This window comes from Phycodurus eques, chromosome 18 (genome assembly GCF_024500275.1).
Source record: "Phycodurus eques isolate BA_2022a chromosome 18, UOR_Pequ_1.1, whole genome shotgun sequence".
NCBI lineage: Eukaryota > Metazoa > Chordata > Actinopteri > Syngnathiformes > Syngnathidae > Phycodurus > Phycodurus eques.
The window spans coordinates 14,027,147-14,043,080 of record NC_084542.1 but is presented as its reverse complement, the minus strand read 5'-3'; the positions used below and the strand labels follow the sequence as shown (position 1 = coordinate 14,043,080).

At 40.3% G+C, this 15,934-nt stretch overlaps 1 protein-coding gene across 1 annotated transcript; it reads right to left on the bottom strand.

Moving 5' to 3' along the window:
* Positions 1-5,988: 5,988 nt before the first annotated feature.
* On the bottom strand, positions 5,989-14,871 carry clic5b (chloride intracellular channel 5b). The gene is made up of 6 exons (XM_061704409.1): positions 14,402-14,871; positions 9,245-9,354; positions 8,429-8,554; positions 7,857-7,963; positions 6,618-6,799; positions 5,989-6,153 (listed from the first exon to the last, which is right to left on the bottom strand). The coding sequence occupies exons 1-6, from the start codon at positions 14,855-14,857 to the stop codon at positions 5,989-5,991; spliced, it is 1,146 nt and encodes a 381-aa protein (XP_061560393.1). The 5' UTR covers positions 14,858-14,871.
* Between the last annotated feature and the right edge of the window lie 1,063 nt (positions 14,872-15,934).

Genomic DNA, 15,934 nt, shown 5'->3' with positions numbered 1-15,934 from the left:
AGAAGAAGAAGAAGAAGAAATAGAGGGGGGGCTTCAAGCCTCACCATCCACGTGTGTGTGTGTGTGTGTGTGTGTTTTCTAGAAGGTTCACGTCAAAAACATTCTTGGGATTTCCGTGAATTTAAATTGGGGGGGGGGGGAAATCAAATAAACTCCCGCTGGTTTTAGTTCGACATTCCCGTCGTCGTGCAATTACAATAATTAAGGTAAAACAAGCCAGACGCCCAAAGACGTTTGCATCGGTTTACTGTGTGGAAGGTAAAAGCAAGGCCTTGCGCTCATTTCAAACACTTCACAACTGCAATTTATACTCTTAATATCCCGCCAGGGTGGAAATAAATGACACATCACAGAGAGGAGTCGACAATAAACCTTCATCATTAACACATAATACCAAAAAAAAAAAAAAAATAGGCGAGCGACGCCACTGGGTGGAATATTCCTTTTTCCCAAACCAATCCGAAGTACATTTTGATGTAAACTGTCTCTCTGTCTGCGCATGCTCTATCTTGACGTAAATGTGCGGTGACGTCATCTTTTACGCACGTAAATACGGCGGCTTTGGATCAGAGTTCGAATTTGGCGGCGATCTTGTTTTTAACTACTTGTAACTTTTATTTTTTTAATCGCGCATTTGTTTTAATCAAAGTGCAAAAACAATCCCAACTGCTGTGCTAGATAGACGCCGGACCTCCATCTTGGTCAGCGGCGTGACGTTTTCATCGATGCGCACGTGCACGGGAAGGAACTGCTCGCATTATCGAGCAAATTTGAAAAAGGATTGTTGAGGGCAAAGAGTGCCAAAAGTCAAGCAACATGCACGGTAAGACAAATAACGCAAATGTGAATTATTCTATATTTGTTTGAAGACGTAAATTGAACATTGAACCGAGAGTTTGTTTGTGAGACACACAATGTTCATTGTTGAAAATGGCTGCTCTGTGGTCTTAGTTCTTTGGGAGTCATGATTTTTGTTGTTTAATGTGTGTGACATTTACAGTAAATCTGGCAGAGCAGAGATGGGGGCAGTTTATGTGTGCCCAGGGGCAGCGAACAGGGGGGGGGGGGGGGGGGGGGGCTGCCACAACTCAACTCACTAGCTTACTCCACGCACTAGTAGTAGAAATGGGCCAAGTAATTATGGCGAAGTAACTCACTATTGCGTCAGATAACTGCTGATGCGAACAAAGGCGCTCAAGTTCTTATGGAGCGGTCGACGTGTGAGTAATGCAGGGGTGGAGGTCCATCGCTGGAACCCCACTAGGAAAATCTAGAAGAGTGAAATGGCAATAAAAAAAAAAAAAAAACACCACAGAGTTTAACACATTTTAAGGCATTTTCTCTATAGGGTTTAAGTCTAGGTGTTGACTTGGCCAATCTAAACTTTCCATGCACTTTATAAAACTGTGTTTGGGATTGTTGTTTCTCTGGTTGATTAAAAACGGCAAATATGATTAGAAACAAGTTTGACTGACTTGTGTTGGGCCTTGGCGGAGGTCTGTGCTCTCCTGGGGGTCTTTCTAGTGTTCTAAATTATTTTGTTTTCACTCACAGAACTGCGTTTTTCCTTTTCCTCTGCACGAGGTGAGAGATTCATCTCGATTTCTCATTTGAGTTCAGAGTAAGCAGGGCTGGGGGCTGTCTAAAATGGGGGGGGGGGGGGTGGTGGCAACAAGGGTCACTCTGGAAATAGCTTCACTATCAACCTCATAAAACTTACCCAAGTCATCTTAATTCGATCCCACTGAGTCAACAGCAAGTGTGTACTTTGGCGCCCCCTAGGCTGATTTTTAAGAGCGGTGCCCGGATGAGGGGGGCGGCCCACCCATGCGGCCCTCCCCGGTGCCAAAGGCAGGCTAGCTTGTGCTTATTAAGTTAGCGCCGCTCCAACGCATTTTTGCCTCTGCAAGATAAATGAATGCCAGATCCCAGATCCCAGACCCCCCCACCCCACCCCCCACTCACACACCCAAACCCAACTCATAAACGCAACTTGTCTTTGTTGACCCAATACGAGAAATGATCAGCTGGCGGCAAAAGTGTATCCAGGCATCCGCCAAGAATCTTGCAGAAGCCAACAATCATCCGTCAACGCACTGAAGCGGCCCCCAACCCCACTTGGAACCACTTTTTGGGGTCCCAAAGCATGTGTCTCTGGTCTCGCTTATTTTCTGAAATACCATTCGCAAAACAAACGAGGGAACGCCATTTGCGTGGGAATGCTCAAGAGCTGAAGCCAAACTGAAATGCTGTGCAGATACCCGAATTGTTCAAATATTTTTTGGTTGGAAATGTTTTGAACAACTTCTGTAAAATATGTAAAATCGTTCTTAATTAGAGAATTGTATTGTGAAAATGTGGGCAATTGGGAAATGTGATGAATAGCATGTCCTGAATGTGCTGAACATTTTGTCGTTGAAATGGTTTTAAGGCTGGGGGAAAAATCGAATAAGTTTTCGACACAAAATTTCTGCGTCGAAGATCCGCCGGGACCAAAGAAAAGAAAATAGTTCCGCCCGGACCCATTTTTATACCGCTGGAACCCATGTGTCACACGGACATTTATTGCAGACGGACGCAGTGCTCGGCCAATGATAAACTTTGGCGAAAACGACAAAGGAGCGTCTGTAAGTCATTTGTAAAACTGTTAAATGTGTAATGTACATTTAACATAAGTACGAGTCAGCTGAATGTTAGTTAGCCTTTTAAAAATTTTTTTTGTTGTTTTTTTTTACCTTAAATGCTAATTGCTAGTGCGCTAATGCTAATCGCGATTGCTAACCATTTAGCATTTTGCTGCCTCATGTGCTGTACACTCAATTTCGACCTTACACTCAGTACCAACATATGCAGTTCAAGGATCAAAGTCCATCCCTCATAAATGAGGATAAAATGCATGCTGTTAGAATTTTTTTTTTATTATTTTTTTTTTTTTGAAATAGTGAAGTGGGGAGATTATTATTAGATTTGATCAATAATCAATAAGAGAATCTATTCTAAAAAGATTCGATAGTGATAGCCCTAAATGGATTTAATTGGTAAAGAAATGTGGAACGAGGTAGTAAATATGTAAAATGTCTCTGAAATGTGGAAATCTGAGTGTGAAATCTTTGGGAAATAGTTCCGAAGACGTTTTGAATGAGCTAAACAGTTGACATTTGGAATGGGAAAATGAGGATTATTATTATTTTTTTTCTTTAAAGTCTCATTCACTTAAATGGGGATTTTAAGTGAAACAAGGTACTCTAGAAAAAGTGGGAAATATTGGGATGGATGGAAATTAATCGTTCACTTATCCAGAATTTAGTGATTTATTTATTGTTGTTGTTTTTTTTTTTTTTTTTTTTTTTTTAGTTTGAATGGTTTGCTCTTCAGCATTTTCACAACAGAAACGTATCCAGTGTAGTATCTCCACATTTTTATTTTAAATTCCAACAAAATAAATGACAACATATAAAGCATATACTGTACCTCCATGTTTAGTTGTGTTTTATATTTGTACCATGTTTCAAGCCAGAAATCATTCGTCAGTGCATGAAAGCACCCCCACCCCACCCTTGGAACTCTTTTTTTTTTTTTTTTTTTTTGAAGTCTGCAAAAACAAAGAAAAGTGTGCTTATTAAATCAACTTCATACATGCAATAACATCTGCCAGATCTGATCAGGCACTCAGTCGTGAAAGGAATGGCGTCAATTTTCTAAGTGTCAGGACCATGGACAGCCACCAAGCGTGCAAACAAAGGACCCCTTTGTCGGCGGCCCCCCTTTGTGGGCGGCCCCCGGATCCATGACACTGTTTGGAATTAGACATCATCCCGACTGTCAGGCCGAGGCGGGTACACGGCGCGAGGCGGAATGAAGCGGCGTGCCAGAACTTCATGCGGAACAGGCCTCGACCAGACGCGGACAGCGCTGACACGGGGGCATCCCCCCTGCGCCCACTCCCTCCTTGTGCGTTCGGACGTTTTCAGAACGCTGTTGATGACCGGATAATGGACTGATAAATGTGATTGCTAGCGCCCACGCGATATACTTTAATTTGACCCTCACAAGGTTCAGCAAAAAGCATGTGGATTGAACCTCAGCTATATCACGCATTTTTAAGCAGTCGTTTATGATGTTTGGTTTTTTTCTTACGGTGTACAGCTAAGTCCGAATTTAGAGTTGCGCACCTTTCGTGTAGCGTGATTAACAGCAAGAAGAAGAGGCAGAGAAGGTCCCAAACTAAGCTTCAGTAATGGTCATTGTTCCCGAAGAGAATTTATGCCTGTGAGTATTGTCGTATGCTCGGTTTGCATGTATTGCTGATTATTTGCTTTGATTTGTGAGCAAAAACTTAGGATACGAGCGATGTCTGGTGGCAGTGAACTCAACTCACTTTAACAAGCAGTTTGGCAAATAGTCAACCATTCAAAAAAATAAGCTTAAAGCTGTGTATTGCCACGCCAAGTTGAAGTTTATGTCAAACTAATCATAAAACAAAGAGAATTACACATTGTGTATTTCAAACAACCAAACAACTTTGCCTTAAGAATGCCCCCACTAGCTTAATGCTAACACATAATGGGAAACACCATAGACTGGCTAACCAAATACCTATGTTGCGGTATTATGCTTTAAGCAACGGATATTTCAACACAAATTGTGCAGCAACACATGTAAACAGATAGTATGACAATACTCACAGGCATATATTCTTTATCCTCTGCGAAGAATGACTACTACTACTGTGGCTGAGGAGCTGAGAGTGGCTCCATGTAGTGTCAGTATAATACTGCCTCCTGGTGGCCAAGGTGGGTACAACAGAATGAACAGCAGTGTCTATTGTAATGAAGCAAAAAATGTGGCAAAGACTGTTTAACGCTTTACATTCTATTCAGTGATGTAATTGCTTTTTATAAAGTCCAATATTGTAGTGTGCTATTTTCCTTGTTTAAAAAAACATATTATATATATATATATATATATATATATATTTTTTTTTTTTTTTTAGGAGGAGGCTTAAATGGATTTTTATTTCCATTCATTCCAACAGGGGAAAATGATTTGAGTTTTGAGTTACGAGGCTGGTCACAGAACAAATTGAACTCATATCTCAAAGCACCGCTGTATTTTTATTATTTTTTTAAACCCGTTTAATCACAGTTTCAGATACCTGTTTAGTTACATAATTTTTTGGGTTTACATTTTAATGTTAATTTTATTCAATACTGTTTTTGTACATTTTGAGTTATTTTGTGTATCTTTTTTTGTTTCCGTTGTTCTTGTGCTGAAAGTTATTTTTGTAGTAGAAACTAAAAATAAACCAGATGAAACTTCTTTATTTGTATTACTTGTCGACGCTATTTGTTACCCCCCCCCCCCTCCCCCCACTGAATGTTTTACGACTTGGAATGTTGCGGAAATAAACCCCCAGTGTGCTCTGAATGTCCTTTCATTTGAGAGGAAAAAGCATAGATGGGTCAAACATGTCGTGCTGGCAATGGGATCAAGTCAACCGATTTAAGAAATCTAAATTTGACCTGGGCCCCCAGTCGCTTGACCCAATTTGTCATACGGTTTGTGTATTTGACAGATGAGTGGTGGGTCCGCAACGTATCCCTCGCCATTCTCGCTGTATTTCAATCTTTGGCGTAAGAGCGTAAAGAAAGCGTGAGGAGGCAGAACAAGCGGAGTTTAATGAGGACCAAGAGGAACATTAACGTTGACGGCTCGTAGGCGCCGTCCCGGGGGAGGACGAGGCGCAGCGGGAGCTCAATAATAAACATCGGCGTCAGGCGAGACGGCCACGGGCGTGGGGATAAATAAATCTACCGGCCTCGACGCGCCTGTGAGTCAAAGCTTTGCAGCACATGTGAAAGGGAGCTTTGTGTCACGAGGAATAAATACAGACAGCAGGATCGGGAGCGTCGGTCACATCTGAGCGCCTTTGAGCATCCTTAAACTAATAAATCTCTGGAGGGCCGAGGGTAAGAAGGAAGGTTGCGGCTACTTGGCGAGCCTCTTGGCCACGTCCTTGTAGGCCATCTCGATCTCGGAGTCGGCGGCGCACGTGTTGTTGAACTCGTCGCGGGCGGCGGCGTTCTTCAGGTAGCGCCAGATCGCCGTCATGTCCGAGGGGATGTCGTAGTTCCGGTACTTCTTGGCCACCACCTGCAAGACGCAAACGGACAAACAAACAACTTTTCAAATCACTTGCGTGATAAGAGTTTTGTGCAGAGGTGGCGCGGTGGTGTATTCTATTGTCTATTGTAGTTTAGCTTATTTGATGGATTCAATGATGAACATCATTGTCAGAGGCAGAGGGCCCTAAAATCGAACGCGGAGGCTTGGAACGGCTCTGGTTTTGCGTTTGATGGCCAATCATCAAACTTTTGCCCACACACGTGATGACTAAAACTCATTCATTTACTCAAATTTCTACCAATTTAACATCACCCATCTGTCTCATATAATTTAGTATCAATCGGGGGAAAAAAGGGCACCCGATAATGACTCTAAAATGGGAACTTTGTAGCAAAATGGCAAACTTCCAGCGTTTTTCTGTTGGTCTACTCTTGCTAAACACGCTGCTCAAACTTCACGTTGCTCAGTAAAACTGGCTTCTCGTCTCCTACCTTGACGATGTGCAGTTTGGGCAGCAGGTTGCAGTCGGCCAGCGTCAGCTGGTTTCCGTCCAGAAAGTTTCTTCTGGACGCCTTTTCCTCCTCCGCGCTGTTGGCGTCGATCTCGTCAGGCAGCGGACTGTTCAGGTAGTCGTCCAGCTTCTTCAGGGCCCTCGTCAGCGCGTTTTCCAGGGCTAAAGCACGTGCAACGAACGCGACCTCATGCAGTGTCAAGAGGGGAATGATGTCCACTTGGTGGCAGCAAAGGCTTCAGTGGGATGCAAATAGTGGAGTCCGCTGCCCTCTAGTGGCGGAATCATATCATTTCACCCTGGCCTGGCTTCTCATTGACTTGATAAATTATGAAGTCATTAAATTAATTTTGAAATTACAAAATGCTTGACAGGCTTTGCTATCATTTCACTTTTTTAAAGTATTAGCTAATGGTCAACAGTTCTTACACTGTTTTTAATTGAAAGATATGTGTTTGGAAGGCTTTAATATATATTTAAAACTATTTAATAATTAAATTTGATGATTAACACTTCACACGTTAAAAACTGTCCTGGGCTGGCAACTTATTTATTTATTAAGTTAATACAATTATGACAGAATTAGTAGCTTTTTCCCTACACATTTATAAATTTAACAAATGTTTGTAGGCTTTCATATTATTTTTAATTAATAAATTATTACTTTACCACATTTCTTCATTGAAAGTTGTCTATGGGAGGCTTTTATATTCCCTTTTTTTTTTAAATATATTTGTATTAATACTTTTTATTTTATTTCAATTGATTATTAACACTTAACATGTTAAAGCTGTAATTTCAAAATGAGTTTGGGGATTTTAGTATTGAGACAATTTAATTGTTCAACACTTTTGTTTACTTATTTAACACGAATCATTAAAAATCTGTGTAAGGCTGAAATTTTTAAATTATGAATTTACTAAATTATTTGCACTTTTCCACATATTAAAAAAAAGATATTTTTAATTACAAACTTTAAAAATGATTAGAATTATTCAAACATGTGTAGAAAAAAAACAGTTTTGAAAGGCTTTATTATTTCACCTTTTTAAAATGGAATTATACACGTAAATCATTTAAATGAAGACATTTTTATTTTTTCATATCAAATTTGTTTAGAAGGCTTTAATATAATTTTCCTTTTTAAACCTTTTTTTTTTTCCCTCCCCCCCTCAAGTACGTCACCCTGTCATCCCCAAAGTGTTGTGTGCTGCCTCACCGTCGTTGGCGTCCATTTTGGTGTTCTTGATGAAGGCGGAGAACTTTGCGAAGATGTCGTTGCCGGCCGTGTTGGACTCTCTCTGCTTGGCTGCCAATTTGGGATACCTCAATTACAAGCAGAAGAATATGAATAATTGCTATTATTTTTATAATATTGATTTATTTTATTATGATTATTTTATTTCTTTATTTAAAAAAATATAATCATGAACAGGCTGGGCCAAAAGTAGGGATGCATATAAGAAAGAAGGTTGGAAGAAAACAAGGATGTATGAAAGGAAGGAAGAAAGAAAGAAGGAAGGAAGGAATTCACCAGGTCAACACACACCCAAACTCACACCAGGACTTGAAATCCTAACACTGGCCTCAAAACCCTAATTTGAAACCTTAACCCTCGTTTAAAACCCAAACCCCGGCTTGAAACAAGACATTAAAACGCTATCCCTGGCTTAAAACCTCATTTTGAAACCCTATTTAGAAACCATAATTCTGTCTTGAAACCTGACTTTTAAACCCCGTACTTTCCATAAAATCCAAATGTGTGTGTGTGTGTGTGTGTGAGTGTGTTACTTGGGCGGCGCCAGCATTTCCTCGAGGAACTCTTCGATCTTGTTGATGTCCGTCTTGACGTCTCCGTCGTAGGTGAGGAACGGCGGATGGGTGCCGGGCGCCAGGTTGTTGAGGTCCGCCGGCTTCCTAAGGGAGGCCAACAAACAAACATTAAAAAAAAAAAATAATAATAATAATAATAAAGTTTTACTTAGAAATGCAAAAATTAAATTGGTATTCAAATAAAATGCAACTTTCTTGACCATATTGTCGTGAGTCAGTAATGAGTGAATGAATGATTTTGAATCCAAACAGCGATTGTGTTCGTAGGGTCGTTATGACTTTAAAACCATATAAATGTTTAATTGCCTCCTCATATTATTACATATGCCGTAACAAAAGGCTGGATGACTAGTTTTGATATACGAAGTCAAGGACACTGCTTTGTTCAACTAGTCATGTCATTTTAAAAAGGGGTTTAGTAAACGAAAAATTGCTTCCAATAGCTCATTATTAAAGGTGAAGACAATTTGCAATTTTGCTCCCGACTTGCAAGTAGCGTGAAGTAGACACACATGGTTTGCTTTAGCGGGCCTCATAAAATGACGTGGTGGGCTGGAACTGGCCCTCACTCCTTGAGTTTGATAGCTGTGATGTGCTATATTAGAGCTGCAGTATCATATTATAGGGAGTACCCTATCTATACTCACTCCGCATTTGCACAGCACAACTCACTTTGTTGGGCACGACACAGCGGACGAGTGAGCGATCGCCAACGCGGCCTCGCCTCGGCTCGGCGGCGGCGGCGGCGGCGGCGGCTACGCCGTCATCGCTCACCTCTTGAGGTCCACGGTGGTGACGTTGAAGACGACGCCTTTGAGCCACAAGATCATGAAGAGGCGCTGAGAGAACGGACAGTTGCCAATACTCTCGCCGTCGCTGCCCGCCTGGAAACAATTAGGATTTGTTATTATTATGGAAAACAATCCAATTTCATTTTTACAACAGTGATATGTTCCAAACCTACCCATGATCGGTTTTAATAGTTTTTTTCCTACCCCTCCCATATGCTTTAAACACATTTAAACTTACTAAAACACACATTTTTGGTTTTCCTTCCCACTTATTCTCCCATTGCCGCTGTCAAGAAGTGCGAGACTAACGTAAAGTCACATTAAGGTAACAAAAAGGAGAAGACATGCTTCTCCAAATAAGAGCCCCGGCGTGCTTGCTTCAAGCGGTTTAGTTGTCACTCCCAGTTGACGTTTACTGTAAAACTGACACAAACAAAAGAGAATTCAGCATTGTATATTTAAACACCAAAATGTTCAACAAAACCATATGTTTGTCTCATGAAAGTCCGCTCGCTTAATGCTAACCTACGGTATAATTCGAAACGCGGTAGACAGGCTTACGGAATTAGCCTCGACGTTGCAGTAATTATAAACCTTCAAGCCACTGCTTCTTTAACTCACACGCAGCACTAACCCTGTACAAAACAAATCGTGCAACAATACTCGCATACTGTTTATTGTCTCTGCTATGTGAGAACAGCAGCTATTACTGGAATTTAGTTGGGGACCTACTCTGCCGCTCCTTCTTGCTCTTACTGTAATCACGCTGCATTCCTTCCAGTCGACTTCAGTGCTGCCGAGAATGTCGCGACACAATTTCCAACTACATTGAAGGCACGCAACACTAAATTTGGACTTGCCTATGTACTGCAAAATCCCATCAAAAATGCTCGCATTAAAAATCGGCGACATGGTGTGGGCGCAGATGATGACCATCAATATCGTGGGGAACGCGGTTGTCAATGCATTCACAGCCAGTCCTCCGCGTTAACGTGGATACTTGAATTCAACAGCCGTCAATGGTCGTGAAGGAGTTTTGAATGGGACCAACTTTAGCTGATGCAAATTAAACCGTTGTGCCTCCCATGGGACAAAAAAAAAAAAAAAAAAAAAGCTATGCACCAAGCACCCTATTGATTTAGAATCGGCTCATGTTTCGAGCTTGCGCCGAAACCACCATCTCAATTATACATGTCTCACACACACAACAACAGTAGGTCAGTTTCAGTTGCATATTCAAAATTCCAACGCTGAAGTCACCTACTGTAAAGTGCCTCCTTTATTTAATGAGGGATGAAAAATAGCACACACTTACACACAAAAACATACACGCAGGTAAACACGAGAACACAGCAGACGTGTCTCTAAAAAGTTGCCGAGTCATCTTGAATGCAGTGCCCGCTTGTGTCATTGTTGCCACACAACAACAACACAACAAACACAAGAATATAATGTAACACAATGACAGCCAATCAACATGGAGAACACACACGCTAACAACCAAGCGAGCACATATACGCACACACACACACACAAAGGCTGCTGACAAATTGCTGGAGTATTAGCCAAAATAAAAATAATTTTGATATTAAGAATTTGTTTTTGTGAGTGAAACTGGGTTCTGTATTGCATTCACATACTTAAATTTACATATGCAATATCATAAATGGGATGTCACCAGACCCGTCTAAGCCACATATTTTATATATATATATATTTAGCTGCATTGTGAAAGATTTGTGGAATTCATTTATTTGTTTATCAGTAGAAAAGAGCTCTTCAACTATTTGTTGTTGTTGTTATTAATTTGCATAAACGGAATGTGTTTTGGCATCAGACCCGTGTGGGCCACATCTCCAATGGAAGCACCCTTGGGGAAGGCAATAAACGCGCATTTTATATTTCGTAAGACTTTCTGAAGCCGTGTTGTCAATGTTCTTAACGAACCAGCATTCCCGTGAGGATGATTTTCTTTTCTTTTCATGTCATGCCACCTGCCTCAGGTGCGCGCACGTCCCACCCGTCGAGTCCCAGGGGGCGCCGAGGAGGATGGAGAGCAAGAGAAGAAGAAGCTGCACATCGCTGAGCATCGCAGGTAACTTTACCTCTGCTATTGTGTTACACACAAACACGCGTACACATTTTACACTCACACAAAAAAAAAGAACTTCTTTTTGTCTTACCTTGACAAAAAGTTCAATCTCAGGCTCTCTGTCAGGACCCGACATGTTTCTTCAGTGCCAAACACGTGAATGTGTCACTCCACTACATCCTACCTTCAGACTACTCAAACAGTCCCGGTGTCAAAGTCCAACTGTCCAATTGTCCCACAAAGAGGTCTTGAAGTGGTCCTAAACTATGCTGATGGGTCGCGGATGCAGATTGAGGTCAGATTTGTCGAGTAAAGCAGCTGGAATCCAAGCAGCAAAGCGCTTCGTGACACCGAGTGCAAACAGGTGTCAGGCTGTGCTGCGTGGATGGGGGTGGAGGGAGACTGGGGGGGTCCCAAGGGGGCAGATCCTGAGCTGCCTTTTTAATACCCTGACTTCACCTTTACTGCAGATGGAGAAAGTCAACACAAAACCCTGGTTTTTCCTCATAAAAAATAAGCTTAATATTGTAAAATGAATACATTTTTGAATTAAAAATGCATCATTTTAAACCAATATACGCATTACAAAGACAAAATGGGATGTAAAACCTGTGCAATTATAAATGGGAAAAAATACAGTGGGGGTGGGAAGGTTTTCGAGATATAAGCGGTCAATGTTTTTTTTTGCCTCGGCTTGCAAACGCAAACTTGAAATATGAGCGCCGTATGGGGGCAGGTGACAACAAGCAATAGCTTGGCAGATAATATCTTCAGAAAAAAGACTTCAAAGTGTTTGTTACCACTTTCATCTGAAAGTTACAGTCAAACTAAGCATAAAATAAAGAGAATTGTGAGAGTTTTTTGTGTGTGAGAGATAAGTCATACATAAATACAGTAATATACTTATCAACTTGTATTAAATATATATATTTTTAGGTTTTTTTAATTATTATTACTCAATTCACAAAAACTGGACTGCTTTTGCATTTGAACTCCTCATTTATAGTTCGAGTTGCTCGCGTAGAAACACGACTTCCCAGTTCAATTTGTTTTTGTGATTTAGAATTCACAGCATGCTCAAGGTCGTAAACGTTTCATTTTAAGTAATAATTATCATGAATAATCCGCAAACCTCGTGAATTAACTTTTTTTCCTGAAAACCTCACCTCAAATCATGAGGAGTAAAGCCATTTGTCCCCTTATTTCCTGTCCCTCTAAGTCTCCCAAACTGAACCAATGTCATAAAATAGTAAGAAAATATCCATATTTCTCCGACAGTTTAGCTATTAAACGATGCATTTAAAGACGATGGTAAAAATCAGTGACTTGTCAGGCTAATCATTCACTGGCCTGTCAAACAGTAACGCGCTTCAAAAACTAAAGCCACTCAAGCGCTTTGACGTCTTCTGAAACGTGAAGAAAGTCACAATTCCTGGAAAAGGAGCAATAGCAACTCATGACAAATTGAGGGGGGGGGGAAATAAAATGTAAAATTTATTGAAATTAGATTCAAGAAAATTAAGATTTTATTTATTTAGTAACAAAAAGAGACTTTCTAAAAAAGGAGCAATAACAACAATGGCAAATTGACCCAAAAAAATTAAAAATAAAATCTCACAGTGTGTAAAATATGTTTAATTTGTCAATTAAAAAAAAAAAAAAAAAAAAGATTTCATTGACAGGCACATGTGGGAGAAGGTGCAATCAAAATAATAAGTTCAATGTAAAAATATTTATTTATAATCATTACATTTAATTTAATACCTAATTATTAATTAAAAGGCACAATAGCAAGAATGGCAAATTGAGCAAAAAAATAATGTTGACCACCTGTCTTTTTCTTATGTACAATCAATTAATTAAAAAAAACTCCAATAAATCTAAAATATTAAATTCTAAAATGTAATCATATATTTATTTTTATTAATCAATTACATGATGAAAACTTTCATAAAGGAATGAAATGATTAAACTAATGTAAAATAAACGCCAAATTTTCTTTCAAATTGGATCGTCAAAGGGTGAGTCGTTTTACTTGATTTTAGTTGTATTTAGTCAGCGGTTTTACACTCATGAAAGTTGAATTTGAAAATGTCACTTAAAACATCACCTGTACTACAGTCAATGAAGGTTTAAAACTGATTACGTCTTCAAATTTCCATAATTTACTATGTTTTTTTTTTTTTTTTTTTTAAATGGAAGTGCGGAGAACTTTGCGAAACTAGGGTGTGGCGCTTCACACCGGTGACCTCTGCCCGCCGTTTATCTAGGAATGTCAGATATAGATAACAAAACATATATGTGCACACGTTACATTGTCATAAATGCGAGGACCCTCCCGCAAGCATCACTGCAAACACCAGGACTCACATTTTAGGGAAATTGGCAAATGTTCTACTTGAACGGACACGGAGCATGCAGTCTTTCCGTTCTGTGGGAACAATGACAACTGTGGAGATTGCGCTGCATCTCTTTCCGGAGATCTCCGTATGTCCGTTACTGCGTGTTGCGGCACAAAGTCTTACGACGGGGAAGGCGTGCAACTCTAAATCCGCACGATATTGCGTGGGCGCAGATGATGAGCTGCAATATAGTGAACCTTTCACCTTAATTCGATCATCTGTCAGTTGATAAATAAACAAAATACGCTTGATGAGATGTGAAGTTCAACAGCATAAAGATTTGGGTCACAAAATTCAGTGTTTTTAAAGATAAAAGTCCTCACTTTTGAATGACACGAGGGTTTTTTCTAAATGTTCCCCCTTTTGTTAAGCTTGACGCGGTACTGTGACAACTGTCGTCATGATGCCGTATGGGAAGTACAAGCGCAATAATGAATATTTGGATACCTCAATAGCTCTTGGACAATGTAAATCAAAAGTCAGCTTGGTTAAGTTTTTGGGAGGCAACTCTGGAATGGCAAGTTGACCCATTTCCAAGACGAATGACCGAGAGAGCCCGAGCTGGACTTTTTTGGAGAACCGGGAAGCGGAAGGAAACACAAGTTCAATCGTGACCTTCGAACTGGCACTGTAGACGTCGTCCTACCTTGACAAATAGCGATATCTCGGGATGACCGGGCTCGACCGGCGCTCGGGCGCTCGGGTCCAGGGTGACGTTTTCCAGAGTCTTGATGGCGTAGTTCACCGCCTCGTCCTCTTTGGAGTCAGACTTTTGGTGCTTGTAGGCCATCAGCATCCCGTCCTCGGCGTTGTCCTCCTCCGGGGAGGACGAAGAGGAGGAGGATGAGGAGCGTCTGGATGCGCCGATCGCCTCCTCCGCTTTGGCCTCCTGGACGGCAGCCTTCAGCTCCTCGTCCTCCTCAGTCTTCTCTCGGGCTTTCTCCTTGTCCTCACGGTTGGATGAGGATGAGGATGAGGATGAAGATGAGGAGGAAGAGGAGCGGCTGCGTTTGTCCCCGTCCCTGATGTCCATGTAGTCGGGCGAGGCGTCCTCCTGCTCGGCTGAGACGTGGACCATGATGTCATCCACGGTCACTTCCATGCTGGAAATCGGACGTTGTGGGCTTTTTCGCCTACGAGGAGCGCAGAAGAGAAAGAGAGAGAGAGAGAGAGAGAGACTGAACCTGAAGCGACGCCCGATCGGGCAGATTCCAACGGCGGCGACTCCCTGTGCAGGACCTTTGAACCTGCAAGCTCACCGATCATTTACAAAGCGAGCTTCCCCTCCAAAGTCTGCAGGCTTCACTTACACCTGACACACAAACTAAATGAGCAAAGTTTTTAGCTGCTATAAACTCCAAACTCGCTCGTTCTACGCTTACACACTCACAGGCCTTAACGTTAGGAACGCCAGCCTGCAACGTGTCAAAACATCATGCTGTTAAAAAAAAGATAATTATGCCTCTATAAAAGTATATATATTTTTTTTTTTAAATGGCATCCTTGTTTTTATTTTTTGATTTATTTGTATATAATTTTAAAATGTATCCATCTAATCTAGCATCTAAAAGATAGACCAAAACATTGCTGTTACAAAGATGATCAAGCCTTTGTGTTGTTTGTAATTTTTGGGTTTATTTTTCTTTGTGCTGAATTTTATTTTTTATAATGTAATTTAATTTCAATGTGCAGTAGGTTTTTTTAATTGTATTTAGTATTTTTATTTTCTCTAATTATTTTGAATTCTTTTCCAATTTTTAGTCACACTTGTACTGTAAAGCAGTCTAAAAATATGTGGCAATACAGAGATCATGCCTATATTGTTTATCCTCTTTTAGTTTTGAAATGTATTATTTTTCAAATGTTTTATTTTAGTATTTCTATTAATCTTTGTTTTCTGTTTTTATGCTTTCATTTTTTTTGGGTTCATAGTTTTTATTTCAATCATTTCTGAATGTATTTTAAATTTAATCATGCCTTTATAATGCTGTTATTCATAATTACATAATAGTTTATTTTTAAAATGTACTTTTTATTTTTGTTTATATTTTGATACTTTTGTTTTTTTATTATTTTGATATTTTATTTATAAAAATGCCTTGATAAATGTATTTTTGTCCATTGATTGGGATTTTTTTACTTGTATTTTTAATTGTCTTTGATCCATCCATTTTCTACC

What these genes read in the sequence shown, in the direction of transcription:
- clic5b (XM_061704409.1), bottom strand. Translation starts at nt 14,857, where the DNA reads ATGGAAGTGACCGTGGATGACATCATGGTCCACGTCTCAGCCGAGCAG. An exon ending in GAAATGCTGGCGCCGCCCAA is followed by an intron (nt 7,964 to 8,428) that starts GTAACACACTCA and finishes CTTGTAATTGAG; the next exon opens with GTATCCCAAATTGGCAGCCA. An exon ending in CAAAATGGACGCCAACGACG is followed by an intron (nt 6,800 to 7,856) that starts GTGAGGCAGCAC and finishes CACGTGCTTTAG; the next exon opens with CCCTGGAAAACGCGCTGACG.